Genomic DNA, 27838 nt, shown 5'->3' with positions numbered 1-27838 from the left:
CCTAGTCTGTCCAAGACTGGTAGCTGAAACAGGTTTTTATGTGAAACAACTGGTAAGACAAGAGTGAGGTAACTAATTCTACTCTACATGTAGGTCAAATGTAGGAGAAACCTGAACTGAGAACGATCTCTCAAACAAAAAGAACACAAAGACATTCAATGTCAAAAAAAAACAGCCTCTAGAATCCATAAATAGGAAAATTCATAATCATAGAAAGAGAGCTAACAGAATAATTTGGAAGGCCCTTAACATTTTAAACTGTCCAAAAAAAAACCTCGCCCAATTCCCAAAATGCAAAATTATCATACATAAAACAAGGTTAGCAGGTAATAAAAGCAGTAGAGTCAGATATAAAAAGGAATCTGTTGGAAATCATGGAAATAAAATATAGCCACAAAATTTTAAAATATAATGAATGAGCTAAATAGTGATTTTGAAAAAGCTAAAGAGAGAGTTAACAAATTGGAAGAGAGAACAGAAGAAATGGCCCAGGATAGAAATACAAAGAGATGTGAAGAATAAAAGAGAATCTGAAAAACATGGAAGATAAAATGGGATGCAGGACATTAAAAAAATTTAAAATCTTATAAATTACTAGAGAAAAAGCATAGATTACCTGCAATGATATATCAATCAGATCAATAGTAGACTCCTCAGACATAGCAATAAAAGCCATACAACAATGCAATTATTGCTTCAAAGTACTGAGTGAAAATAAATGTATACTTAAAATTTGACACTGAGAAAAATTATCATTTAAAATATAAAATGTTAAAAATATTTTAGGACAATCTCATAAATAGAAATAAGTTGAACCTACTTACTCAAAGATATACACTCAAATTGAATTAAAAAAATTTAGCTATATGCCGTTCAGAGAGACACATATAAAACAAATTATATATATGATGGAAATAAAAGTATTTAAAAATTTTCAGGCTGTGAAAAAAACAAAACCCTAATGTTATCAATTAAAGATGTATAGGAAATAATTATGATTTATGGGATTTTCATTAAAATATTCTAGAAGAAATAAGAAAAAAAAGGAAAGAAAGAAAGTAGAAGGAAACAAAATAACATTAAAATGATGAAGAAAAGGGTAAATGTAACAAGATTGGCAAAATACTCATAATTGCTAAATTTGTTATATTCTTTTTTCTAATTTTATGTGGTTAAAAAGTTCTAAAAAAAGAGAAACATAAAAATAGATAAGTGAGGAGTTGAAAAAATTTTGGAGAATACAATGAAAAGTGGTACTAATAAAATTATAAAAGGAGTAAAGGGACAATTTTCTAGTAATATGATAAATTGCCAGAATTGACTACAAAGAAATATAAAACTTATTAAGTTGGACCTATAACCATGAAAAATCATGAAATCAGGAGTCAAAAATGTCCTCTGACATTTCCAAAAGATCATCAGCTCACATACCATAGTTTAATGGACCAGTTATTGCAAACCTTAAAAAAAAAAGGTACTATCTATTTTACACAAACTGTCTTGGAGGAGAAAGAAAGAGGGAAAATCCAGCTGTCAGACTATAATATTCTGGATGCTAAATCTAAAAGTATTGATTATAGAACTTGGATTATACACTAACCTCAGAGCAGCTGTTTTATCTGGGGAGGTAGGAAGGAGCATAGAATTGGGAATTGTGGTTCAATGAGACCTCAGCTTTATTTATGGTATTTTAAATCTTTTATTTAAAAAAGTTGTGAAGCAACATGAAAAAGATAATAATTGTTAATCTTGTATGGTAGGAACATTTAAATTATTTTTTACATTTCTAAATATTTTTATTTTTTCAAACAAATGTGTGCAACAAATTACATTGTTTGCTGCTTAACTTCAACAGCTGAGAAAATCATTTTTTTAAGGCATGTTATGTGCCAGCTGTCAGACCTATTCAGTGGTAGGAAGCCTAGAATATATTTACTATTCTTAAATCATGAGTAGTTCAAGTTACTACAGGTCTTGTAAACATGACCATCTTTTCTCATGTAAACTGATGAAAGATTAAAGAGTTTTATTTTTCAAACATTCATTTGCCCATGAGTTGAACAGTTATTAATTAATTAATCAATCAATCATTTTACATTCAGATGAATTTTTATTCAACAAACTTTTATGGAGTGCCTACTACATTCTATGCACTACATCAGGGGTCCCCAATATCTGGGTCGTGGACTGGTACCAGTCCATGGTCTGTTAGGAACAGGGCTGCACAGCAGGAGATGAGCTGCAAGCGAGTGAGGTTTCATCTATATTTGCAGCCACTCCCTAGTGCTAGAATCACCACCTCAGCTCCACCACAGATCATCAGGCATTAGATTCTCTTAGGAGCACTGGTCCCTGGTGCCAAAAAGTTTGGGGACAGCCATACTACATGACTAGGCACTGGGTCTATAGGAATGAGAGATAAATCCTGTTCTTAAGGAGGGGAGATGGAAAATAAGGTCAATGCAATAGAGTGAAATCAGCAGTGTTTAGGGCTACATAGAGGCCCATCCATCCTAGCCTTAAGGATCAGGGAATATGATGCTTGAACCAATAACTGCTGTTAATCATCAAACAAAGGTGGGAGGTGCTTGGGAAGGGGGGAAGAATGTTAGAAGCGAAGATAATAGAACATGCACACAAGGAGAGAATGTCAGAGGGAGTGCAAGTTTGGAATTGCTGGAGAGGAGGGCAGTAAGTTTAGAAGTGAGATCATAATTGGGCCTCTGCAACTGAAGATTTTAAACTTAGCTTGAGAGCTACAGAGAACCATTGAAATAAGAAATCATATGCAAAGTGTAGAGAAGCCAATTTCCATGGTGGCCCCAAAGGAAAGAGAGCATAGTATGTCGTACTACCTGATGGATACTGATACTGATGGGGTAGGGCCTCAGCTTGAGCCTAAGTTGTATCTAGTGCTGCATTTCAAGATATGTCAGCAAATGTCTTATGTACTGATGGAGCAAGCCAGATAGAAATTGATTTGCTCTGGGAGCTTAGGTACCTCCTGAGAGATAATTAATCCTAAAACAAAGAAAGTTTGGTATAGTATCAAATCTTAATGGCGGAAGAGAAGAAGTGAGTTTGAAATAACAAGATACCTATTACGTTTATATATTCCCTGGCTGAACTTCCCCATGAACTCATGTCTGGGAAAATGCTAAAATGACAGTGAAGAAATATTTCTTTGATACTCCGCAAGACAGTGTAACAAACAGAAAAGGACATACTTCCTCACCCCTACTTCTCATTTTCCAGAAATAAGTGTAATTTTGGTACCTCCAATGGTCAAAAGTCGTGGTACCCAGCAGAGGTGGCTGCAGAGGAAGGATGTGGTGTATACACAAGACAATTAGTGGTGGTGCTTGGGTGGTGCAATTGTCCTCAAAGGAAGTGTCAGGGATGTCTTGTGCTTGTTACTCAGTGAGAGTGATTGACACGTAAGTGCCTGGTGAGTGCTGTAACATCTAGCAAAAGAGGAATAGAATAGGAGAAGAAGGAGAAAACGTTATCTTGTTGGATTTTTGTTAGCACAAAAGGTATACCTCGCAAAGACACAGATATAATCGGACTGAGGTATGGGCCAATTTGCTGTTCTACCCTGGCAAATAAGGGCAAGAACCCAGCAAAATGCAAGCTAATACGAATAGGCCTGAACTACCTCTCCCTGATAAGTTTCCCAAATTCAGAGAATACCAGCCCCTGGCAACTCCACGCTCACTTACTGTAAAAGTGTAAAAGGTTAGGTTACTTCCCAGGCTGTAGAACCAGTGTCCAATTGCCCTCGGAGATAGCACATCCTTCATCCAAAAGGAAACTTAGCCTGTAGCTTGTACCCAGCTAATCTTTTTCCACATTGCTGCATCTAAGCACTTCCGTTTCTCATTGCTTTCACAGAGAGCAGAGATAGATTTTCATGATTCTTCATGACTCTGTTCTCTCTGCTTTAATAACCAAAGGCTAACACCAAATGAACTCGTTGATAGAGAACAACAAGCAATTTTGTCTGATTCTTATTATTCTTGCTGAAACTGCAATTATGTTACTCTGACTGACAGATTCTTAAAAGAGATTCAGTGAAAATATCCTTGATCAAATTCACTAAGGAACAGAATGTTTCAAGTGGGCATGTCTGGCTAGAATCACCCTGAACAGCTCAGTAACAGCACATCAAAAGATTGCCGAATTCTTATTTCCAATCAGAAAAATAAAGCCAGTCTGAAATCTGGAAGCATTTTGAGGGCAGATGGTATTAGCATAGTAGTAAACACATTTTTGGCTGCTACTTTTCCCCCCTTCACAGTAGTTATGTTTAATGTGCTGAGAGAAAGCTGTTTGCTTGCAGAATCTTATTATAGAGCAAAATATACTTGTTCCAGAGAAAAGAAATTAAATTGGTTCCAAGTCAAAGGAAATTAACAGGTGTCACTTCACCAATCCAGGACTAAAATGGGTTATTATAAACAGGGCTAATACAAATTTTTCTGGCTCTTGCTCCACCTATTATGCAAGACTGCATGCCCCTGTAAGTTCTTCCTGATTATTTCCAGAGACTTCAGCGGGTGGTTCACATGTGCTCACACACGAGTGCTGTTGGCTGCCACAGAGTGCCTGCCATTCCCTTGCTCTATAGCACAAGCTCCTCTCTGTTGCTATTTACTACTAAGGACTGCATAGCTTAACAAACTGCAAATAAATCTTAATCAGCACTGCTGCTTTAGCCAGGCTCTGTGACACTTCAATGGAAGGATATTACATTGCTGGTTCCATGGATGCGCTGAGGTCTGCAAGATGGCACAGGTAGAGGGAGAATCTCTGTGTCCTGGTCAATGTTACACACTTAGGTTAATTGTTAAAAGAATTATGGAATTTTTATCCACAGCTCTTTCTCCTCCTAGGACCCAGACTCCAAGCTGTGGAGAAGTAAGAGGGTAGTATGTGGGTATGATGGCAACAAGAAGGTGCCTATCAGATCGGACTGTACCATACTTGAGATGGTCCTCAGCTGCTGTTCTCTGAAATCATTAACACATTTATACAGAGTCCAGGCTTTCCATGGGATGCTCCCATGGGATTCATCCTTGGGAGATATGGGACACCTCTGACAGGCAACTTTGACTTGAGGTTTCCTAACAGACTTGTCAAACTTTCCTTAGAACTGAATCTCAGTCTAAGATGCTTCCTCACAGCCTTTCTTTTCTTCCCCTCTTTCTTTTGCTGTTTGATGACTCTCTCTGTTCTCTGCTCCACTCCCCATATTTTTTTCTCATAGCCATTTTCCCTAATACATTTTCCTTTTGCACATTTAGTTCCATCATGGCATCTGCTTTTCATAGGGCCTGAACAAATACAGTGAATGAGTATTATCTGCAATAGAATGTCTGTCTATTTATTCTCCCTGTTGCTGAACCACATGTATCTTCTTGGTCATTCCCCTTCAGAGTTTTATCTTCCAGATGGCTTCTGGGTCATTTTATGAATAGATTTGACCTCAACTCCCCCCATATTTTCTGGGCTTGCTCAGATATGCCTGGATCTCAGTAGGAGATGTGATGTGATGGAGGCTCAAGCTGAGCCCCTTGCTATACATTCCAGAGCATCTATTATGACTCTTCCCTGGTTCGATGCACAGCTAGAGAAACAAAAGAAATACAATAAATGATTCCTGACTTTTAAATTAAAATCCAATTAGGGAGATAATAGTCACACATGTGCCACAAGTAATTAAGAATACAGATAATAATTGTTAACCATTAATTTCTCAAGGACATGGAGAGAACTTCAAGAAATAGGGTTCTCTGTTTCTCTGAGCATGTAGCCATGTGTTTAGGATAATGAAAGAGAACAGCAGAAAACTATTTTTTCCTTTCTTTCTGAGCAGCTTCATGAACAGCTAGATGTGAAAGATGTGAAGGTGAAAAAGGCACTGTGATCATCATACTTGTTACTGTGATGTGCTAAGAGATTATCGCCTTTCATGAAGGCCTTGCTGAATTCTCTCATTGTGTAACATACTCGTAGAATTCATGGCTGACATGAGGTCTTCACTTTTTGCTTCCCAAAGTAAAAAGGTAGATGGAAATGGGGAATAAATTTAAAATAATAGTTTAGCTCTCAATCAGGCAGAAGAGCTCAGCATTAATTCCTGAAAGGTATAATATTTTATACCTAAGAATATATATGGTGGTGATAGAGGTGGGGGAAGGTAAATGCCAATTAGATCTTCAATGCTGATATCAATAATGATATCGTTTTTTTGACATTTTTGGCTCTTGGCTAAATTCTAGATTAATAGGCATAGAAGTAATGTCAATGATTATTTAGCATGTCCTCTTGCTGATAGGTAGGATAGAACCATGAAAGAAAGTTGATATGTAATGAGCACTGTTAAGTCATGGAAATTGCTCAGAGAAAGGAAAGTATCAGCACAGTTAAGTGAGGTTAATTGAAAGGGATGAATTAGCTTTGGCACTGAGGTTTGAAATCTTGTTATTTTGAGTTTCTTAAATGAGAGATAATAATGTTGATTTTTAAAAATGGACTGGGAGATCCTCGGAGTTAAACTGTCCCTTGGGCCTTTGAACAGTTGTCAGGTGACTTTGGTGGCTTGCATATTTTTCTAAAGAGGGTTAGGTCAAGCTAATGACAAACTAAATACCAAGTGTAATCCCACTCTCTCATGACATCACTGGATAAACTATTAATATGCAGAAGCTTCTGAAATCTTTATCTGGGAATTTGTCAATGTTTTGGGCACAATAGTCCCTAACATCTATAATGTTAGATAAACTTAAATGGGACAATCAAATAGACAAATCAAACTGACTCATGAATAAGCAGTAGGATTTTTCCTCCAAGTTACATTGAAATTGACCAATTCAACTAAATTGACAAATTGACGAGTTGTTTTGTGATATATTAATATTTCGTCATTGTAGTTAATATTTTAAATATTGTAGAGCTAATTCCTATTTTAACATGTACAATATAAATGATTGTCCCATAAACTCAATACCAACACATGGAATAGTATGAATATTTTGATTCTATATGATTAAGAAAAATTTTTTTTTCAAGTATCAGATACCTTTACCTAAAATATCTTGAGAATTTGAGATTGTATCTATGCAGCCTCAAACATTAATAAAAAGTAATATAAAGTTTCTTTCCCCTGTGGGTGGTACAAGTAAAAGTAATTTAAATTTTCTTTATACTTTCATATTTTCAAATTTTTTATAATAAGGATAACTTTTTAATTGCACAAAAAATAATTTTGAGTGGTTAAAAAAGGGACAGGTGGGGTTTGGTGACTAGGAAAACATTCCTAGCATTTGAAACAATCTGGCAAGAGCTTAGAGGCAAAAGACAGAAATCTGACTGCATTCAAGGAGTTTGCCAGATGGCAACAAATAACTGCTAGTGTTCGATTGCGTTATAATTATTGTATACTATTTGTCACTTCAGCAAGCTATCTTTTTACAAGGCATGTGGTGACAGAATGTTGTTTTAAGATTACCTATCATTCGGCTTATGTTGAACTGAAGAAATGGAATGTAAAGTCTTTCTTTCAGTAATGTCTCTGGGGTATCAGGAAGAATGGGAAAAGGTTTTACTATGAACACAGCTAAATAGAGATTTTTTTTTTCTTTATGCCTTCTGGGAATGCATTATTTTCACTGACCCTAATTGGGAATTAATTTTTTAATTATTATTAGAAAAAATTTTTTTTAAATGCCTACATCACCTAGTATTCCTAGATGATCTCCCATCCAAGTACTAACCAGGCCCTACCTGCTTAGCTTCCAAGATCAGACGAATTTGAGCACGTTCAGACTGGTATGGCTGTAGACTTAATTGGGAATTTAGAGGGAATATTTGCTCTATTATCTATAAAGATAATAAAGATTATCTATAAAGGATTTGCTGAGCAAATGCAATTATGGGGGTCATGTTTGAAGGGCTTAACTTCTTGATGTGCTTTCAAGTCTAGTTAAACACTAATGAAGCTTCTTTTACCTCCAAACATCTGGAATGTGCATTACGGATTCATCTTGACAGTCTAGTTTTAGTCAGTGTTTATATGTGAAAATTATACAATTCTGTCTTTCAGATATATGTTCCATAACTCTTGTTTTTCACTAGTTTTGATCAGTTCTTCTTTTACCTTCAATCTATCCAAATGACTTTGAGTTTTGCTGTATGAGTTTACTGCTGGATTAGTTTACTGACAGAGATATATAAACCATGGCTTCCACAGCTGTTTTAGATGAAACTGTATATTAATGTGTAAACTTGCAACATACGGCATAGCTGGAAAGGTATGCAGAGCAGGTGACTGAGGGGATAACTTTCACTGCTTGGACTAAAGTCAATTTTGAAGGAGCTAAAGATGGCCATTGAATTCTGGTGTGTGTGTGTGAGACAGAGAGAGAGCGAGAGAGAGAGAGAGAGAGAGAGAGAGAGAGAGATATTTGGGGTGTGTGTGTGTGCAAGACAGAGAACTCTTCATATTTCAAATAGCTATAGCTATGAGTAGTAAGATGAACTCACATTTTATATCCTCACATGCTGAGTAAGGGGAGCAGCCAAGTGCAGCACTGATTTGTTAATATTAGTATATCGTTCTTGGTTTATGATGTTTTAAACACATGTTAGAGGTATTCATGAAGATATAAAAGATAAATTTAAAACCTGCATCAATTGTAACAAAAGTCAACTGGAAAGAAAAGATTTTAAGTACCTGGGGTGTTAATACAAATTGGTAGCCAAAGGAACAGAGTCTTAGTCAACATATTTCCATGTCCCTCTAAACACAAATAGACTCAAACCTTTGGAGGTTGTTCCTCTGAGATGTTTCATCAGTGACATCACAGTGATTGCCACCTCTCTGGGACTACTTTAGGCCCTGTCCAGTACCTAGGAGTCCAGAAAGCTCTGAAGACAAGCAGGAGTTGGAGCCTAAGTTGGAGAGAGAGGGAGGAGAAGCCTACCACAGCCAGGTGTGTTCTTGACCCTCTTAGGGAACAGTAGGATTTTTATGCTTATCATACAGAGTGTGTGTGTGTGTGTGTGCATGTGTGTGTGTGTGTGTGTACAAGTTGCAAATGGGAAAGGCAGAAGAGTGTTTACATTTTTTAATAAAATAGACAATGCTTACTGTATGCAGTATTTAAGATATAAGATGAATAATATTGATTCTTGTTGTCTTTTTTTTCCTCATGGATGCATTTTCTCTTTTTCTCTTAATTTTTTTTTTTTTTTAATATCGTGGAGGAAAGTCTGTCTTGCATCTTTTCAAAGTCTCCATTCAAAGAAAGTCAATGCCAATTTATTCAGAGCTTTTTTTTGGTTTTTATTTCATCTATATGGGAATCACTTTAAATCATATAGTGTGACCTTGACTCCAGGGGATTTAAAATGGAGCTAAAATTGTCTTTGTGGGTTAACACCAGAAAAAAGAAGGTTTCTGATTTGAATTTCTGCCTAACTTTGGTATAAATGTGTGTGAAAGTCATGTCCACCCTTTACAGTCAGCATATATCTTAATTAAATTGGATTCATTAGAAATTCTCACCTTAACTCTTTGTGTTTATTCATTTAAAAATATATAAAAACAAATATTTAAGTTCACCATCAAAGCGCAAGAAATAATAAGAGGTAAATCACAGGATATAAAGAAGTGTGATTAGTGGCCTTTCAATTCAGAGACTACTGACAAGAATGTGAAGAGGGCATAAAACATACAGTTTGACAATAATTGTAAGGCAATGCCTTTATAAACATCACCCAGGTCAAAAAACAGATCATTGCCAGCACCCAGAAGTCCGTTTCTGGTCGCTTCCCTCTTCTGCTCCATTGTAGGTAATCACTATCTTGATCATTGAGATAGTCTTGTCTATGCTTCTCTTTATAACTTTACTGTCTATGTCTTTATTCCTAAATGATATAATTAAGTTCCCTGTATTTGGCTTTGTATAAATGGAATCCTATCTTATGTTTCTTCTGTAAATTCTTCTTTTGTCCAACAATTATATTTATGGATCCACCCATCTTGTTGAATATTGTTATAATTCATATATTATCTTAGCTCTATAGTATTCAAGTATACAAATATAACACAATTCGTCATCCAGCTTGGGGATATTGTAACAATGTTGTTGTGAACATTCTTATGTTAGCATCCTGGTACATATGTGCTTGAGTTTCTTATAGTAGAAGTAAAATTGCTGGATAATAAGGAATGAGCATTATTAACCTTAATAAAAAATGTCAAAAAAAATTTTTGTCAAAGTAGTTGAGAAGTTCCACTAACTTTGTTTAACCAGGGCAGTTAACTACAGTAGTAACTCATTCTTGTAATCACTCCTATGGAGTAATCACAATTCCAGAAACTAGTTCCAGACTGCCAGTTCTAGTTTTGCCTCTTACATGCTACATGTCATTACACGAACAATTTATTAATCCCTCTCTAAAAGCCGGTTTCTCAGCTGTAATCTTGGGAGAGACAAAAAAATCATAATAATACTTGCCTCAGTTGTTGTGAAGGTCAGAGTTGTGAAGGTCTCATGACCAGAGCTGTGGACGGCTTTCAATAACATTTTCCCAATGTTTCTGTTGGGTCACTCTCCATGATTCTCTTTATCTAAAAGCTTAATCTAATGCAGATTTGTGGGACAGTTATCTTGCCTTCCCTGAACTGGGTTGTTTTGATCATTATAAAATGTCTCATATTTTTTGTATATCTCTGTATTTCTTTAGAACTTACCCAAATAAGTTGGCATTTGGACCAGGATTTGATTTTATTAATAAATTCATAAGGAAGAGTCTGCCTTTGATTCTCATTCCTTTGCCTCCAGGCTCTCTGCCTGGATTCATCACCTCCCTGTTCCCCTCTGCTTTATATACATTCTTACAGATTCTCTCCACTTCCTTTATTATCCACTTATTTTTATCAGTTCACTTTTTTTTTCAGGCAAGTCTTTGTAAAGATTTTCATTGGCAATTTACTATATCTTTCATATGGAGTGCCAAAAGATGGATAAGAATTAAAAGAAACATAAATCAATCATCACTAGCTATATTCTAAACCACAATTCAACTACCTACTGGTTAACACCATCTGATTTGAACTTGTGTTATACTAACAATTAAATAATATGAGAATGACTATTCAGCTGGTTTATACAATTAATAATTTTGTTCACTAATAATGCAACAAATATAGTTATTATAATTAATAATTTAGTCAGGTTAGATGGATTAAAATACCCTTCAGGCCAAAAGTTTGCTAATAACCTTTCTTGCCCCCTGAACTCCTACCCTTAGAAAATGAACAAAATACCATTTCCCCCTAAACTTCTTCACTCTACAGGAGACTTTTGTCCTAAATATCTAAAATAGTATCTTTAATCTTTAATATCATTTAGTTTGCACACACAAAGTATCGTTTATGCCACATCTCTGAGGGTAATAATTTGATTGCATTACTTTTGTTCTCCAAGTATGGTTTCCTAAATGTACTATCTGTACAAACTATAGAGATACCATCCCTGCTCTTTGAAGTGTTTACAATCTAGGTACATCCTAGACCTGCCTAAAAATAGCTGGCGCAAGCCCTTGTTGAAATAGAAGTACCCATGAGGTTAACACTTGCTCTTTGTACTGAGTGCCTGTCATGTGAGGAACTTTTGGTTGACCCCAGTAGGTTCTGTGCCCAATGCAGTGCTCATAAAAGGCCAAGCAGATGTTGAAACTACTTCATGCTTTCCCAGGGTTAGATGAAGACCTCTGTAGCCTGAAATCTGAAAAATTATGGTATCCTACTTCTATGTATAATTCAAAGCAAGAACAATACTAAACCATAACTTTTTTTTTCTGTTTTGATGACCTTGCTTGCTGGTACTCTAAGCGAAGCAAGCACACACATACACATATGCAAACACAGAAATTGGAGAGAGGGAAATGTAATATTTAATATTTTGTCAGAAGTATCAATATAATCATTATAGGAAAAAAGTCAGGTCTTTTTGATATCAGGCAGATGTATTAGTCAGAATTCTTCAGAGAAACAGAACCAATAGGGTGTGTATGTGTATGGTCTGTCTGTCTGTATCTCTTTTTGCCTCTCTATGCATATATAGATACACATATACATATATAGTTGGCTCACAAATTGTGGGGACTGATAAGTCTGAAATCTGTAGGGCCGCTGGCAGGCTGGAAATCCAGATGTTGCTATCCTGGGTTCTCAATCTTCAGGGCAGGCCAGCAGCATGGAAACTCAAGTAGAATTTCTATGTTGCAGTCTTGAGGTAGAAAACTGCTGCTTCTTTGAGACATCTCAGTCTTTGCTTTTAAGACCTTATATATATATATATATAATGTATGTATGTATGTGTATGCAATTGGCTCATGCAATGATGGAGGCTGGCAAGTCCAAAATTTGCAGGGCAGACCAGCAGGCTGGAGACCCAGAGAAGAAATGCAATTCTAGTCCAAAGATATTCTGGAGGCTAGAAATCTGAGATAAAGGTGTTGGTAGGGTTGATTTCTTCTGAGGCTTCTCTCCTTGACTTGCAGATGACCATCTTCTCTCTGTCTTCACATGGTCTTCCCTCCGTACATGTCTGTGTTCTAATCTCCTTTTCTTATAAGGACACCAGTTATATAGGATTAGGATCTGTCTGAATGCCCTCACTTTAAATTAATTATCTCTGAAAAATCCTATCTCCAGATACAGTCATATTCTGAGATACTGGGGGTTAGAATTTCAACGCATGAATTTGGCAAGGGGCAACACAATTTAGCCCATAACACTATCCTCTTCCACAAGGCTTCTATTTCCTTTGAGGAGGGAAGGCTCATTAATCTCCCCATGTTTTCTTTGTTATTTTCTGTTAGGAGGTGAGGACAAGCAGGAGGTCTCCGGTGTAAACTCAGAAGTCTGCCCTCGGTTCTCACCGAGCCACTCTGAGCATGGAGCTATCCACCCGGGAGCTGTGTCTCAACTTCACCATTGTCCTGATTACGGTTCTCCTTATGTGGCTCCTTGTGAGGTCATATCAGTACTGAGACGGCATGCCATACTCCTGGGATTGATTGCAACGCTCCAGAGCTGCCTGTTGTATGCCCTGAGATCCCACTGCTGTCATGGGATGCCTCTCTTGGCACCCCGAGGCACTCATAACCTGCAGTCACAATATCTGAGGTGCCTCCATTGTTAGGATTGATTGTATGTTCTCTAAAGATGCTGCTCTCAAGAGCTGCCAAGTGTTTGCCAGTGAGCATTAGATTTATTCCCCAACTCTTATGGCAAATGTGTTAGACAAGCCACAAGGTTAAAATAAAACTGGATTCGTGATAATGTAGAACTATAACAAGCCCCTGATCTGTCTCATCACACGACCCTTCAACTTGCACTGTCTGCAACCAAAACTCTAAATCATCCTGCCAGAAGAAAGAAATGTTAGAGGAAGTCTTTGTCAGTCCTCACAGCTATCATGTGAATAAAGTTAAGTCAACCACAAAAATGACTTTTAGAGCTTATTTTAGTTTCTATTTGTGGTACTGCATTTGACCCTTGGCTGGGATTGAAGTGATAAATGTTGGAGTATTTCTAGCATTTGAGCTAAGCCAAGATACTCCATCTGCTGAGGATTTGAAACTAAGTCAATTAAGAGTGTCACATTTCAAATAATTTCATTGGTTCACTACTCCTCAAACTTTCCTTCTAAACTAGTCCCAAGGGCAGACGGAATATGAATCCATTCCACTAGGAGGTCTGGGCATAGCTTGACGTGTCTGCTAAAAGCACAAAATTCCTTTGAAGTCTTGCATTTTATCTTTAAAATTCATATTCTATCCTATAGTTAGATTTCTTTCTGTCACCGCATATTTGACCCCTTTTACCTTATCTACCACTCCCTCCTCCTCCCCTACCTCCTTGTTTCTTTTAATATAGATATTTAAAATTATTTATAACTGAGTAAAAGTAGAACATGAGTCATGATCTGTGTTTGGTTATTCCAGTTTGGTTATAGATAAAAATCTCAGGGAGTAGAGCCCAAGCATCTGCATTATTCAAAAGTCCTCTAGATGATTATACTGCGTAGCCAGAGTTGAGAAATCTACCAGTACTTCTCAAACTTTGATGCGATTATGAAAAACTAAGAGGTCTCCTTTAAATGCAGATTCTGATTCTGTCTGGACAGGAGCCTGAGAGCCTGCATTTTAAATAAACCCTTAAATGATGCCAGTGCTATGATCCATGGTCTACACATGAATTAGCACATCAGAATTACCTGGAACCTTTAGAAACCCGAACTTGACTCCTATTACCAGAAGTTTGTAATTTAATTGGTCTGGGGGTGAATCTGAGCATTATTCTTTTTTAGAAGGACTCCAGATGATTCTAATGTGTAGCCAGGATTAAGAACCCTGATACAGTTAAAAGAAAAGTGTTATTATTTCGAGAGGTTCCAAGCCAAAATTGGGCAAGAGCAGTGTATTCCTCAATGTCCTGTTTCTAATTTCAGGGTCAGACTACACATATGGATGCAGCACACCTTTGCATACGTATGTGGCTCTAGGGCATTTGGTGGATGGTTACTAGTCTTTCCCTTACTCAAAACAAAACAAAGCAAAACAAAAGCAAAACAAGACAAATAAACAAAAAACCCTCAGAGAATTTACTGGTGTCTGTGTATGTGTTTGAGAAGGTGTGTGTATGGTGTTGGGGAGAGGAATGAACAAAACAAGTGACAACATTCCTTTCACCTCAGTCTGAGTTCTGGTGCAAACATTTACAACAGGACCACTTAGTGAGTACACTGTATGTGAAGCCCTGTCCTAGGCACTTTCCATACATTATGCCATTTAGCAGATGTGAGAACGGAGGATCATAGTCCTCACTAACCAGATATAAATGGTGAAGCTAGGATGACAAAAGCATCAACTTAATCTCTGTGGGGACTGTGTACATACTGTGCTTCATTATAGATCTCCAAATAAGTTTTACTCTCACATTCTTTAGCATTCTAAAGTAAACTAATTAGATAAAGGTAATAGTTGCTAGTTCTCTGGAACTGGAACACTGAATCCTAGTTGTTAACTAAAGTTCCAGCTCATGGGCTTGATCCTTCTTTCTCTAGCTTCTTTCTCTTTAGTTCGTTCATTAATTCATTCATTTATTCATTCATTTGACAAGTACTTATTGTAAAATTACTATGTGTTGGGCATTGTACTGGACACGGGATAAATGGTGAATGAGACAGACAAGCTCCATTTTTGTGGAGCATATGGTTTATTGGGGGAGACAGATACATAAACAGGTGATTATAATGGCATGATAAGTTCTTTGACAAGAGAATGAAAAGGCATTATTGATGGAGATTTCCAGCAGAGAGAACAGCATGAGTAAAGATTCCAAGGTCAGAGAGCATGACAAAGTCAAGAGACTGAAGGTATTTGCATACTGAAACATAGAGTCCCTCTCTAGCCACTGGCTGAAATTATGCCACATAAGGTCAGATCACAAGATTCTGACTGCATCTGTTTGATTTCCAGGTTGGACCACTTCTGGGATCTTTCACCATCATGCCTCACTCACTGGAAGGGACCTCCTGCCACCTACAATTGTCCAAACCATGTCTGAGCTTGCACAGAGTTTAGATACTGGGCCTTGGAACACCTGGCCGCCTTTGTTTATAGCAGCCAGGTCAGTTCTCCCTACTTACCATCTCACCCTGAGCAGCTCTCTGTTTGGTGATGGTCTCTTTTTGCCATAAGTCCTAGGCTGCCAAGATCTCAGCACATCATAAAGTTGAACTGCTCATATTATAATACCAACAAACATTTGAATTTAAAAAAGAGGTTATCTTGTAGTGCTGGCTTAGGCTTTTCTTCCAGTCTGTCCTAAACTCACTACCAAATTGGACATCCTTTGGAACATCTCATTTTTATCCAACTGTTTTCTTACACTGAGAAAATACACAAGCTTTGATAAAATTCTGGCATTCCCAATACAGTATTTGGCCACCAACTCCTCTCTCTAGACAGCCATACAGTTGTTTTTATAGGTATAAGAAATTGTCTGGATAAATCATGCCCAAGCCAGGGCTCTAAGAGCCCCAAGGTCCTCTAACCTGATTAGCTTCCATAACTACAATTCTCTCTTTGCTCCACTGACCCAGAAAGGGTGTGTGGAAATTGTCATAAAATGGTAGTGCTTCCATTGTTCTCTTTTAATTTGGGACTATTGATTTAGAAAACATCGTAAAGGGTTAGCTCCCTTTTACTTCTATTATTTTCTTATTGTTTAGCTATCCCTTTTACTCCTATGAGACACAATTCTTTCTGTCAATCCCGCCTACCTCTACATCCATTCTGGTGCATGATCCATGCCATTCTTATATGGGATCCCAGAACCTTCCTCAGTAGTCAGGCATGTCTGTTACCATCTTAAAATCCCACTACCCAGAATCCTGTCTTCAATGCATAGGATACCCAGAAAGTAGTGAGGCACAAAATAGACTAAATTGGTTCTGTTTCCTTTTTCTCTAATTTATCTATCATTCACTTAGATATATTTTATCATTTTCCGGCTTTCAGAATGTCTTTTAAAATAATTTTGGCGCAGAAGATCCTTCTTAGCTGATGCATCTCTACCTGTAGTCTCTCTTCTGTTTACTTGTCCCGCATACCCCACCCTAACCTCTCCTTTGCAACTATTTTCTACTATTTGTAGTTTTCAAGTATGCCATGCTTTATTATACTGCTGTGACCTTGCACATTTATTCCCTTTGCCCGAACTTTCCACTCTCTTTTCCTGGTTAATTTAGTTTTTAAGATTGCCATTAGGTGTTATTACCTCTTCAAAGTTATCCCTAGATAATTCTCTTCTCTGAGCCTCATGCTAATATGTTCATTGCATTTATCACATTGTATAGTTTGTGTGCTTCTCCCCTGTTTGTTTCTTGTCTATGGGGACTCTCTTTAATGCTGAATTTTAGTTCCTAGCTCATCCATCATCATCATTGGGTAACTGTCTCCTGAACACATTAATAAATGCTTGACTTGATATGAAAATTTTTGTAATAGACATATACTCATTTCTATGAATTGGATGCATGACCTGTACTTACCACAGGTAATAAAGAGGGGCATGAAATCTGTAGTTCTAAAAGTTTTATTGCAGTAATGAGCAAACCAAACTTTTAAAAAACTTTAGGCAGTTGAAACAGCTTTTCCAAAAGCACTTTGTTTTCTTTTTTTAAATAAAATATTCATGGTGCTTGCTTCTTTTGATCTATCTCTATCACCATCCTGAAGAGTTTGATAATATTTATGAATGACTTATCAAAGTCCAATGTGTTGAGCATATTTTTGAGTTTATCTAAAAACAGGGTGATATTGGAGAACTTCCATGTTTCAAACTGCATAAAGTTAAGGTTAAACTTCACTTATAAACAGAATATTTAAATGAAACTTATTGCACACCTACTCTGCATTAGGAACTTATTTTATTTAATTCTCTTTTATTTTTTGAAGTATTTATTTTTTTTCATACCTTAAAAGTGAGAAGACCAAGGCTCAGAGAAAACAGATGATCAGCCCCAAAACACAGAACTAATGAGAGGCAGAGCAGAGAGGCAAATTCACTTCTTTCTAACTCAGATCCGGAAGAGCTCTTTCCAATCACCATGGCTGCCTCTCTGTGCTATTATTTAAGCGATTCTAGGACAGAAGACACATTACCTTATGCAAGACAGAAAGTACCAAAGATATGGCAAATACCTTAATTGCTTTACAGCTAAATCATATGGGGTGTGCAACTTACACAGTTCTTTTTCCCAGGAGTTTAAAACAAAGCCCTGGAATCACCTTTTCTTTGTTAGTCAACTGAGCAGTGATAAGAAAGGACAAGAATATTGATGACTGATTAAGCTGTTTTCAATGTGTTGGTATTATCTGTGGGGATTAAGTGGGAATGACAGCTCCATTTACAGCATTGGCTAGTTATACACACTTGCAGGAATTTGTCACATGGAGATGTTTTCCTCTCTCACTCATTAGATCATTTTAAAAATAAAGCATTAGAAAACACAGTCTTTGAATTCACAGATTGTATTTTGCTTAGTGATATGTGACCTCAGACAAGTTCTTGAACTTTTGTTACAAAAATTTTCTTTGTTATAAAAAGAGAGAATAATAATTTCTTTGTAAGAAGATTAAATTAGATATTATTAAAATATCCTGTGTTTAATTAAATAACAGTGCCTGGCAATTAGTAAATACTCAGTAAATGGTAGTTAATATTATTATAACATAAAGTGTTTACAATGCCTGGAACATAGTAAGCTCTAAAAAAGTGTTAAGGATTGTTGGTGGGTAATACTGCTCATGATATAAAGAGGAATTTTCCACTCAAATGGCTAACCTTAGCTCTTTGGTCTGCTTCTGTAAATACGTGTGCCGCATAGACTGAAGGGCAGGGTGACCTCAAAATTAACTAAATGCTCATCCTCCCTTTTGCTTGCTCTGTCTGGATAACAGATCTATTGCCTGAGCTCCTGTCTGAAAATCTCATGCTCTGTAACTGCCCATAGCCCATAGCAATTCCCACGCTTTGTAACTGTCTGAGGACAAATTAACCAATCGGCACATGCCAAATAAGCCCTACATAAGCAAAATTGCCCTTGAGCTCAGGGCCCAGATCTTCAGAGCGTTAGCTCTTCTGGGACCTCTGGCGTAATAAACCTGAGTTCTCCAACTCTCCGAGTGGTGCTTGGTTTCTTGCCAGTCTGATTTCACAACATTTCTGCAACAATATTTTAATGCTATCTCTTTTAGGAGGGAAAATAAAATACTCTGCAGAAGTTGGGGATTCTTTTTTTTTTTTTTTTTTTAAAGCAAGGGAAAAAGATAGAAAAATCCCAGATATCTTTATTCCTGAAGTGTAGTGTATCTCTTAAAATGCAAGGACCATTTGAATTACAATATCTGAAACACTTATTCAATTGCAGATTCTTGTACTAACCTACTGAAATGGAATCTCGAAGAGTTAGGTCTGGCTTGCTACAATTTAAACCAGCTCCTCTGATGATTCTTATATTTATTAAAGTTTGAGAACCACTAATCTGCAACCTGTTCCAATGCCAGTCCCAAGATTTGCATTTCTAACATTATCAAGGATTCCAGCACTGGCTGGACTGAGAAGTTCACACATTTTCACTTTCTCAGGAAGATCACAGAATTATCATCCATATCTCCTTGAACTAGAAATTGGTCTGCTTCTGTAGACCTGCTTGCTACATAGGCTGAAGGGCAGAGTGATCTTCTTCTTCCCTATCTCTCCAGGGAAAGTTTTCTTTGTACCTTCTATCCCCCATTTCCAGTCAGTTTCTACACTGGATCTACAGATTCTCTCCCATACAAGTTCGTTTCTGTGTACCTGCAGATTCAGACATTATCTATAGCTATGCTTAATAAAAGTTATTTTTTTTAAACTTGAGGTTATATCATGTATTAGCTTATATGCAAGAGTCCTACTTTGATGTATTTTCAAAGAAAATATTGGAATTGTCACTCAAATTTTAATAGCTTTAGAAACATTAAATATTAACAGATCTTTCCAAATTATGTTCCCATTTGACTCTCATCTTTTTCCTAGCAGTCAGACTGCATCCCAAGATTGAAAATCAGCATAAAGCAGTCTTTACTTTAGACCTCAGATTTTAAAAATTCAGAACTTTATTTCTTTCTCCCTGGGTAGGTAAAATGAAAATGAGTTTTCTCAGCATTAGTCATTCCATTCAAGGTCTGCATGATGTGATATTGGTCTGGTAGCTGTGTTCACAGGCTCTAGCCCATACTGTCTGACCCAGATCCAACTGTGAATTGTTTCTCTTCTGACCATTAATTCACTTTATATTCCTCTGACATAGCCTCAAAAAGGAATGGAAGAAAAAAGTCTATTTTCAACTCATGTTGTGTCTACAGTGCTGGCATGAATAGTGATACCATGACCCACACACTCACATACATCCTGCCAAGTCCCAACTTAATTTGTCTTCACAATGGCAAACTTCTCAACTATTCAGAGGTTTCGTGGTGATTATCTAACAATTTAACATGAAAGTTGATCCTGCCCTTCCCATCCCTGCCCTATTAAAATGACTGGGATCACATTATACAGCAGATTAACAGAGTAAGCAGGAAACTAAGCTTGTAAGATCTGATTTTGTCACATGTGATATTACCATCAAACTTTGATTTAAAAATGAGAGACAGCCACTGCAATTTGAGACTGCCAACCTGAGATACATAATGCCTTATACCATATGTTACTTACTTTAACAATGGTTTTGGACCAGTTTGTTTTGAATGTCACTTGTGAAAGATCATATCTTCGAGTTTTATTATTATTGATGATTGGTCTCTGAGTCATAAAGCATTTTCTTCCTGAGAAAGATATGTATAGCAAAATATATTTTCCTTAAAGATCTCTATTCTTGGTTTCATATTCCCTTTTTCCTCTTTTCCTGGTATTTTCGGTGACCCAAATATGTTTATTCTGATAAAATGATGACTAATATGGACTTTTGGTGGAGGTTGTATTTAATCTGCAATTTAATCCCCCAACATAAAAGGATATCCTTTGTATCTACAGAGAAAATGTAAAGCAAGACCAATGCTTCAGACCTAACTGTACAAACTTCTATGAAGATGAGAATGAAGGAGTATCTCTGCTGGGAGAAAATAATGTAGTAGTACCTGCCAGCAGGACATATATTTTGATAAGTACTATTTTTTATTTACAATTCAAAAGTGGCAAGTGTTCTCCTGAATATTATGTATAATGACTTGAAAAAAGATAATAGAAGTTTTTCCTCTCTGGGTACCAATCAAAAAAATACTCAGCCTTTGAAAGATGATTTCTTATAATGTTATTATACCACTTTAATTACAATTGGTTATAACTCTTTATTATAATGTCTTATATTTTTCTGGGAAGAGACAAATTTATTCAAATTTTGTTTGGCTGGAGCTTCCCTGAGGCTGTTAGAGCTCTTTGGTAAAATGAAATTACGTTCTAGCCATGTTAATGAAATCACTGTCTTTCCTACCTGTTTCATCAACAAAAGAATACCGAATAGGTAGTGGAAGAAGGTAGTTACAAATACCAGCTATAACCATGTGACCAGTTACAGAAACGTGGATTGTAATTGTCATGAGTATTCTTCTTTATTTTATTATGAGCATGTTTGAACACACACACATACAAGGCCTCTATAGCCATATATATAGGTATATATATGTATGGAATATGTAAAGACAACTTATCTTATGTTACATATTGAGGGAATAAGAGAGAGATGAAAACCATTATATATATGCATAAATATATATGTATATATACCTTTATATACATATAAAATCTTTGTTTTCTTTTTTCCGCCCCTCATCTTGTGACATAAGATGTATTGACTTTATATCATAGTATTTAAGTATTGTAAATTTTTTCTCATAGTATTTTAAGTTACTGGATATCAAGGAGGAGAGTAAACGTCACTTAAGGACTTTAACCTTCTTTTTTGGGGAGGGGAAAGAATAAACTATTGGTTCTGTCTCTTTGGAGAACCCTGAATAAAGTAGATCATATTTCGTAACTTTTAGTTTTAACATTTTATGACTTCAAAGTATTTGAGATCAAGGCCTCTATAACCATATCTGTGTGATTAAAGTTCATGAAGTAATATAGGGGAAGAGAGGGGAAGGGGTGTGGTCTATAGTTGCCTATTTTAATGTGGTGGAAACCCTTGACTTATAAAAAATATAAAATACTTTCAAATGAAGGGTTTGCATTGGGCCACACTCAGTGATGGTACTTAAACTCAACCACATACTGTGGACACAAGGTTCAATAGAGAGGCAGGAGAGATAGTCCCATGGTATCTGGAGTTAACTTCAAACACGGGGAATAATTGTCTCTTCACTACCAGACCTCCAATGAAAGTTTCTGGAATGTTTCAGCTAAAGGGGATTTCAAAGATACTCAATTCAACAGTGAATTTCATTGAAGGAACACAGAGAAATTAAGCAACTATTTACGATTTATTAGTGGCAATGTTGGGGTGAGAAGCCAGATCCCCTAGTGTTTGGGCCAACATTTTTCAACCGGCAACTCTGAATGATTTGATTCCTTTGCTGGAATCTCTCTTCACAGCTCTCAGATGGAGAAAAAAGGCAAAATATGATTATTTTAGTCTGTGACTCAAAGGGTATATCTTATTTCACATATACACAACTGAAACTATATGATTGAGTGGTTATCCTTGACCAGGTAGGTTTCTCTTTTGATGGGCTGAAAAAGATGCTGACACTTTGTTCTGGCTAGATGTCCAGGCCCACTTACTTAAGATTCAGCTCAATAATAGAGCAGTTACCTGAAAAGGGTGGGCTCGGGGGTGCTAGAATCAGAAGCCTGTGGAATCTCTCAGAACCTTTCTTATAGTTATTTAATTATAAACACTTTAGCCTTTGTTATGGCTGGAAGTGAAAAGAAAATTTCAGCAAGAGTTGAAATTTTAGCTGTGGGGAGAAATAAATAGCACTTATGACCTCTGAGATTTCCTATAATATCATTGGCTGGTTTCCTTGAGAACTTTCTTTACAACTCTCAGTTGCTAAAACCAGCTGCTTACAGATATCTTTTCCTACTCTCAAGGAACATGATCTAAATATGAATCATCATAGGCACCAAGATCTTGGCTAGAAAATCTTCCTAGTGACATAGTATCCCATTCTATGAGAGGTGCCAAAAAATTCTTTCCACAACATCTTCCTCAGAAGAGAGGCATATATATGCAATAGGACATAGTGGGAAAAGCATGGGCCTTGGCAACAATTAGACTCAAGTTTTAATCCTGACTCAGCCACTTATTAACATTGGACCCATGACTAGTAAACTCCCTGAGCCACAGTTTTCTAATATGAAAATGGAGATAATATTACTTATCTTAGAAGGTAGTGAAAGGTAGAAATAGTACGTATAAAGTACTCAAACATAGTAGATTATAGATAAATTGTAACTTGTATTATGATTTTTAAGTTGAGTCTGGTTACCAGAATGGAGCACCATCTCTCTATAAGATAAGCTTTTGAGAGTTTAATGTCTCACCGTCTCACACTGATCAGTGTATGTGTGTGTTTTGGGGGTAGGGGTTTGGATGAGAGACAACAAGAATAATTGTCATGAGTATGCCTCCTCATTTTGTTATAAACATGTTTGAGTGTATAACAATAATTCAACATTTGGTCATTTCCGAGTTCCTATCTATTGATTATCCTTTCTACTGAGTTGAGAATTTCCTTATTCCTTATATATCAAGTAATTTTAAATTGTCTTCTGGATATGTTGAATATTATGTTATGAGGCTCTGGTTTCTGTTAAGTTTCTCTGGATAATTTGATCTTCAGTTTTAGCAGGTAATCAGTCTGATTAAGATTGCAAACCCCAATCTGCCTTCTCTGTGCTGTGATTCCAATTTTAGTTTAGTCTTTAAAGACTTTACAGCGTTATTTGGATCCACCCCTTGTATGGCCCACGCAGAAGCTAGTTTGCAACATGGGCAATGGTCTATGCTATACTTTCGTTCTCAAAGTATATGCTACTTTCTATCCGACCAGGAAGAGCTCAGTAGTGACTTCATACACAGATTTAGAGGTCCATTCTCCAGCTCCCTCTTTTCTACAGTATCCCCAAAGTTCTCTAGTTCTCAAAGGCCACTTCTCATGGCCCTTAGAAACCTGGAGTTTTGGCCTCTCCATGTTGTTGCATACTTTCCATAACTCGGTCTGCCTCAGGAATAGAGGGTAGAGAGAAAAAAGAGAGCAAACAATTAACAGGAATTCACCCAACACGCTTCAGATCACACAGGACTCCTTTTCCCCGTTCTTCTGCAGCAGAGAAGGATTTTCTCTGAGTTTCAAGTCACTGCAAGCTCACCACTGCTGCTCTGTTCCAAGAGTGCACCTTCACGACTTGCCAGAGGGCAGGGCCAGAAGATTAATAACAGAAAAAAGCGGGGTTTCCCTCTATATTAACAACTTTGCAGGACTCCTTATATTGCCCTCCAAATTAAAAAAAAAGGGTTTCTCTTGGAGTTTTTCTATTCACATCTGCTGTATAGATCCAGATTTCGGCTGCCTTGGAGTCTAAGTTAGGTATAGGGAAAATAAAAAAACAGAAAAGTCATCATTGTTATGGTTGTTATATGAGTTTTGAGAAAGGGATAGCGTTGAGCAAGTTTATTCATTTTAGCCCAAATCAGAAGTCCTTGAAGTATAGATTTGAATCATCTAAACCCCTGATTGGATAAAGGTGATACAAGATTACTAGCATCACAGAAGTCTGGTATTGCAAATGAAAACTCTCTCAGGAGAGACTAATAATTCTAAGCCGTAAATTATTTTTACAATTTTTGCATAGGCAATATCTAGCACTCGATAAAAAATTACTAGGCATATGAAGAGACAAAATGAGGTAATAAAAAGAAAAAAAAAAAAAAGCTCCAAACAACAAATAAGGAAGGCTGACAGAGAATACAAATAATGTATATTATTAGATATGGACTTTGAAAAAACTGCTTAAAATGTTCAAAGAAAAAATAAATATTGTTATAAAATTGTCCCTTGTAGTTTCTGATAGCTTTAAATATTCTCTGTATTTTCAATTTAGTCATCTTTTAAAAGGCTTGTTTTCTTATTTTTATTAAATGGGTTGAGTAGAACTTGAGTTTATTGTATTGTAGTATGAGGGACTCACTTTAGAAGAAAATAATGTTGTAAAGTGAGCTACCTTCCCAGATAAAGCAATACTATTGTTTATATACAGTTTAAATGAAGAAGTAGTTAAGGTCGGTTTTTATCTAGCCCATCTTTCATATGCACAAGTCTATCCAGCAGTCCTTTTTACTCAACTTGCCCATTTGGACTGTAGTCTCCAGGTTATGCAAGTGCTTTCTTTTTTGACAGTAAGTTTTCTACTGAACATTTTACTTTTTTGGTGATTTGGTTTGTCTTCATCTTCTTTTCTGTCTTGTTTTGCCTTAATTTTTTCCTTTTTCCTCCTCATTCTATTGAATAGGCTTATGATTCCTCCAGAGGTGGGACCCTGTCACTTGCCTCAATTAAAACTGAAAAAAGAAAAGGTTTTTAAACTCACACAAATCCGTTACTACAGTCAAAAATCTATCAGTACATCTGGGTGAGTGTCAACTGTCAATTTCAGTCAAAATTAGAAGTTCAAAGGACTTGCTACTCTAGTATTAACAGAAATAGAATAAAGAAGCTTTGCATTTATGGAAAATGCAGTACTTTAATTGGCTCATCTCACATTTAGCTTTCAGTCTTATGGGCATGAAGTACTTATACAAGAACATAGCATTGCCCTTTCACTAAAGTTTGACCGTTCACAACAGAAATGACTAGAAAGAGGCCAGTGTCTATGGAGCACTGTACATTTAGTTATTCAAAGCAATTTTCTTTGAAGATGTTTTCTTTTAAGTAAAAAAAATTTTTTTTTACAGAAATGAAAATGCATCTCCCCAGTCACATCTCTCTTTACCACAATGTCTGACCATAACTGCTAATATATAAATTATATATTTGTTCAGGCTAATATATTATTTTAAATAATTTGCTGCAATTTTTATCACTTCTATTTAAATATTTTCTTTACAGATATGTGATTAAGTAATCGTGGCACATAATCTGATTTATAAAAATTGATTTACTTGGGTGTTCCTTAGAATTTGTTTACTCTGTAAACTGAAGTACATCTACATTTAGGTGTCTTTAGCTAAAATCTCAAGTCATGAGTATGTCCCATGCCTATAGTTAATTTCTCTCTTTCTTCTCAAAGTGATTTCAAACATGGCAAGGCATGGAGTCCTGTGATCTATCCTTCATCTGTCCCACCACTTCCCTTTAGTTTTTTATTCCATCATTACTTTGGAAGGGTTTATTTATTATCTAAGCAAGGTATAAAATCTGAGCCAAAACATTTTCTTTCTTCAGGAAACAAATAACATGGATGGTTGCAACTATAAGATGAATGACCTCATGTATACCAATGGGGAGGGGAGCAGTACCCCTTGGTTAATGTGTGTTTCTGGAAAGTTTCTTGTTTTTTTGGACTTCCTCAGGAGTTTCATTTCATACCCGGATGTGCCAACAGACTCATCCACAGCAGAGGGCGCCTCAGTATAACACAAGAGCCCAGGGCAGCTGACTTGCTCAGTGATTATTGGATTTGTATTCAATTCTTATACGTCTGGTTGATATCTATTGAATAAACATCTGATGAGTGTTTATTATGTGCCAGGCACAAATAGTCTTTAGGTACTCCAGATACAAAGATGAATTTGACCCAGTTTCTACTCTCAAGAAACTTGTATGCAATCAAGTAAGGGAGACGAGACTATATGTTAACTAGAAGTAACAACAGCTATCATTTATTTACCATTTACTGTATATTTCACCCACCATGCTAAAGGTTTCTACTTTGATAATCTCATCTATTTTTCATAATGTTTCTTCAAGTTAGATACTGTTATTATGGCTGGCAACACACTGTGGGAAGTACTATAATTAAGGAATGAGAGCGCTTGGAGAGAGATAATGAAGACATAAGTCTATCTAAGGGAGTCAGGGAAAGAAAAAAGAAAGTGTCATTAGATATTTACTTGCTTGCCTTTCCTCAACTCTAAGTTAGTTTAATATAGACCATATCTTGCTCAGTTTTGAAACCTCAATGCCTAGCTTCAATAAATATCGCATGAATGAAAAAATGACGTTTAAGCTAGATACTGAATGATGAGTAGATATTCACAAGATAGGAGAGAGAGAGGCCTTCTGGGTGGAGGATGTAGCATGACAAAGGCAGTGAGACATGATTGTGAGATACTCATGGAATGTCAAATAATTTGGGGTGAAGGAATATCAAATATAAGGTGGGGAGTAAGAGGGGCAGATGGAAAGCAAGTTAATGTATCAGTTGGCTGTTGCAGTTTAACAAATCATGCTAAATGGCTTAAACAATACGTATTTATGATTGCTTATGTGTATACGGGCCAGTTGAAGAATTCCGCTGATTTGGGCCAGATATGGCTGATTTCAGTTTAGCTTGGTCATAAATCTTCAGTGACCTGATGGGTAGGCTGGGGGATGGCTTGCCTAGAATGGCCTCATCCATGCATGTGGTGGTTGCTGAGTGTTGGCCTGGTGGATAGAGGTGATTGGGTGATGCCTCCCTCATCATTTAATAGCCTAGCCTGGGTTTGCTCATGAGATAGTGGCAGGATTTCAAGAAAGTGAGTGGAAATGGGCAAGACCTCTTGAGACCTAGGCTTGGTATTGGTAATCTGTTATTTCTGCCACATTCTATTTACCAAATAAAACACCGAGGCCAGCCTGAACTCAAAAGGCGGGGAAATAGACTGAACCTCTTGAAGGGAGGAGCCGCAAGTCAAATTGCAGAGGAAGAGTTGAAGGTAAGTTCATTGATTAATGTCAATCTTCAATCTGATTAATTATACCTCCATGATTATATTTTATAAAAGTTAGATTTTATAGTTTATAAAAGTAATACATAATCATCATGGAAAATACATTTGATCTTGTATTCATCTATTGAACAAATATTTAAAGAGTGCCTCCTATGTGCCAGTCACTGTTTTAGGCTGTATGGATATAGTAGAAAATGAAATAAAACAGAAATGCCTGCCCTCATGGAGCTTACATAGAGAAAAGGAAGGGGAAAAAGTGAGGAAAATCACCG

General features: G+C 36.5%; 1 protein-coding gene and 1 pseudogene across 1 annotated transcript; one reads left to right on the top strand and one right to left on the bottom strand.

Moving 5' to 3' along the window:
- Positions 1-7729: 7729 nt before the first annotated feature.
- LOC112481072 lies at positions 7730-7847 on the bottom strand (annotated as a pseudogene).
- Positions 7848-8903: 1056 nt separating this feature from the next.
- Positions 8904-13515, top strand: SLN (sarcolipin). The gene is made up of 2 exons (XM_015590576.2): positions 8904-8996; positions 12898-13515. Exon 2 carries the CDS (start codon positions 12973-12975, stop codon positions 13066-13068), a length of 96 nt encoding a protein of 31 aa, XP_015446062.1. The 5' UTR covers positions 8904-8996; positions 12898-12972; the 3' UTR covers positions 13069-13515.
- The last annotated feature ends 14323 nt before the right edge of the window (positions 13516-27838 follow it).

The sequence above is a fragment of the Pteropus alecto genome, unplaced genomic scaffold (genome assembly GCF_000325575.1).
Source record: "Pteropus alecto unplaced genomic scaffold, ASM32557v1 scaffold385, whole genome shotgun sequence".
Taxonomy (NCBI): domain Eukaryota; kingdom Metazoa; phylum Chordata; class Mammalia; order Chiroptera; family Pteropodidae; genus Pteropus; species Pteropus alecto.
The sequence above is the reverse complement of the archived record's forward strand: the minus strand, read 5'-3'. Positions and strand labels throughout refer to the sequence as shown.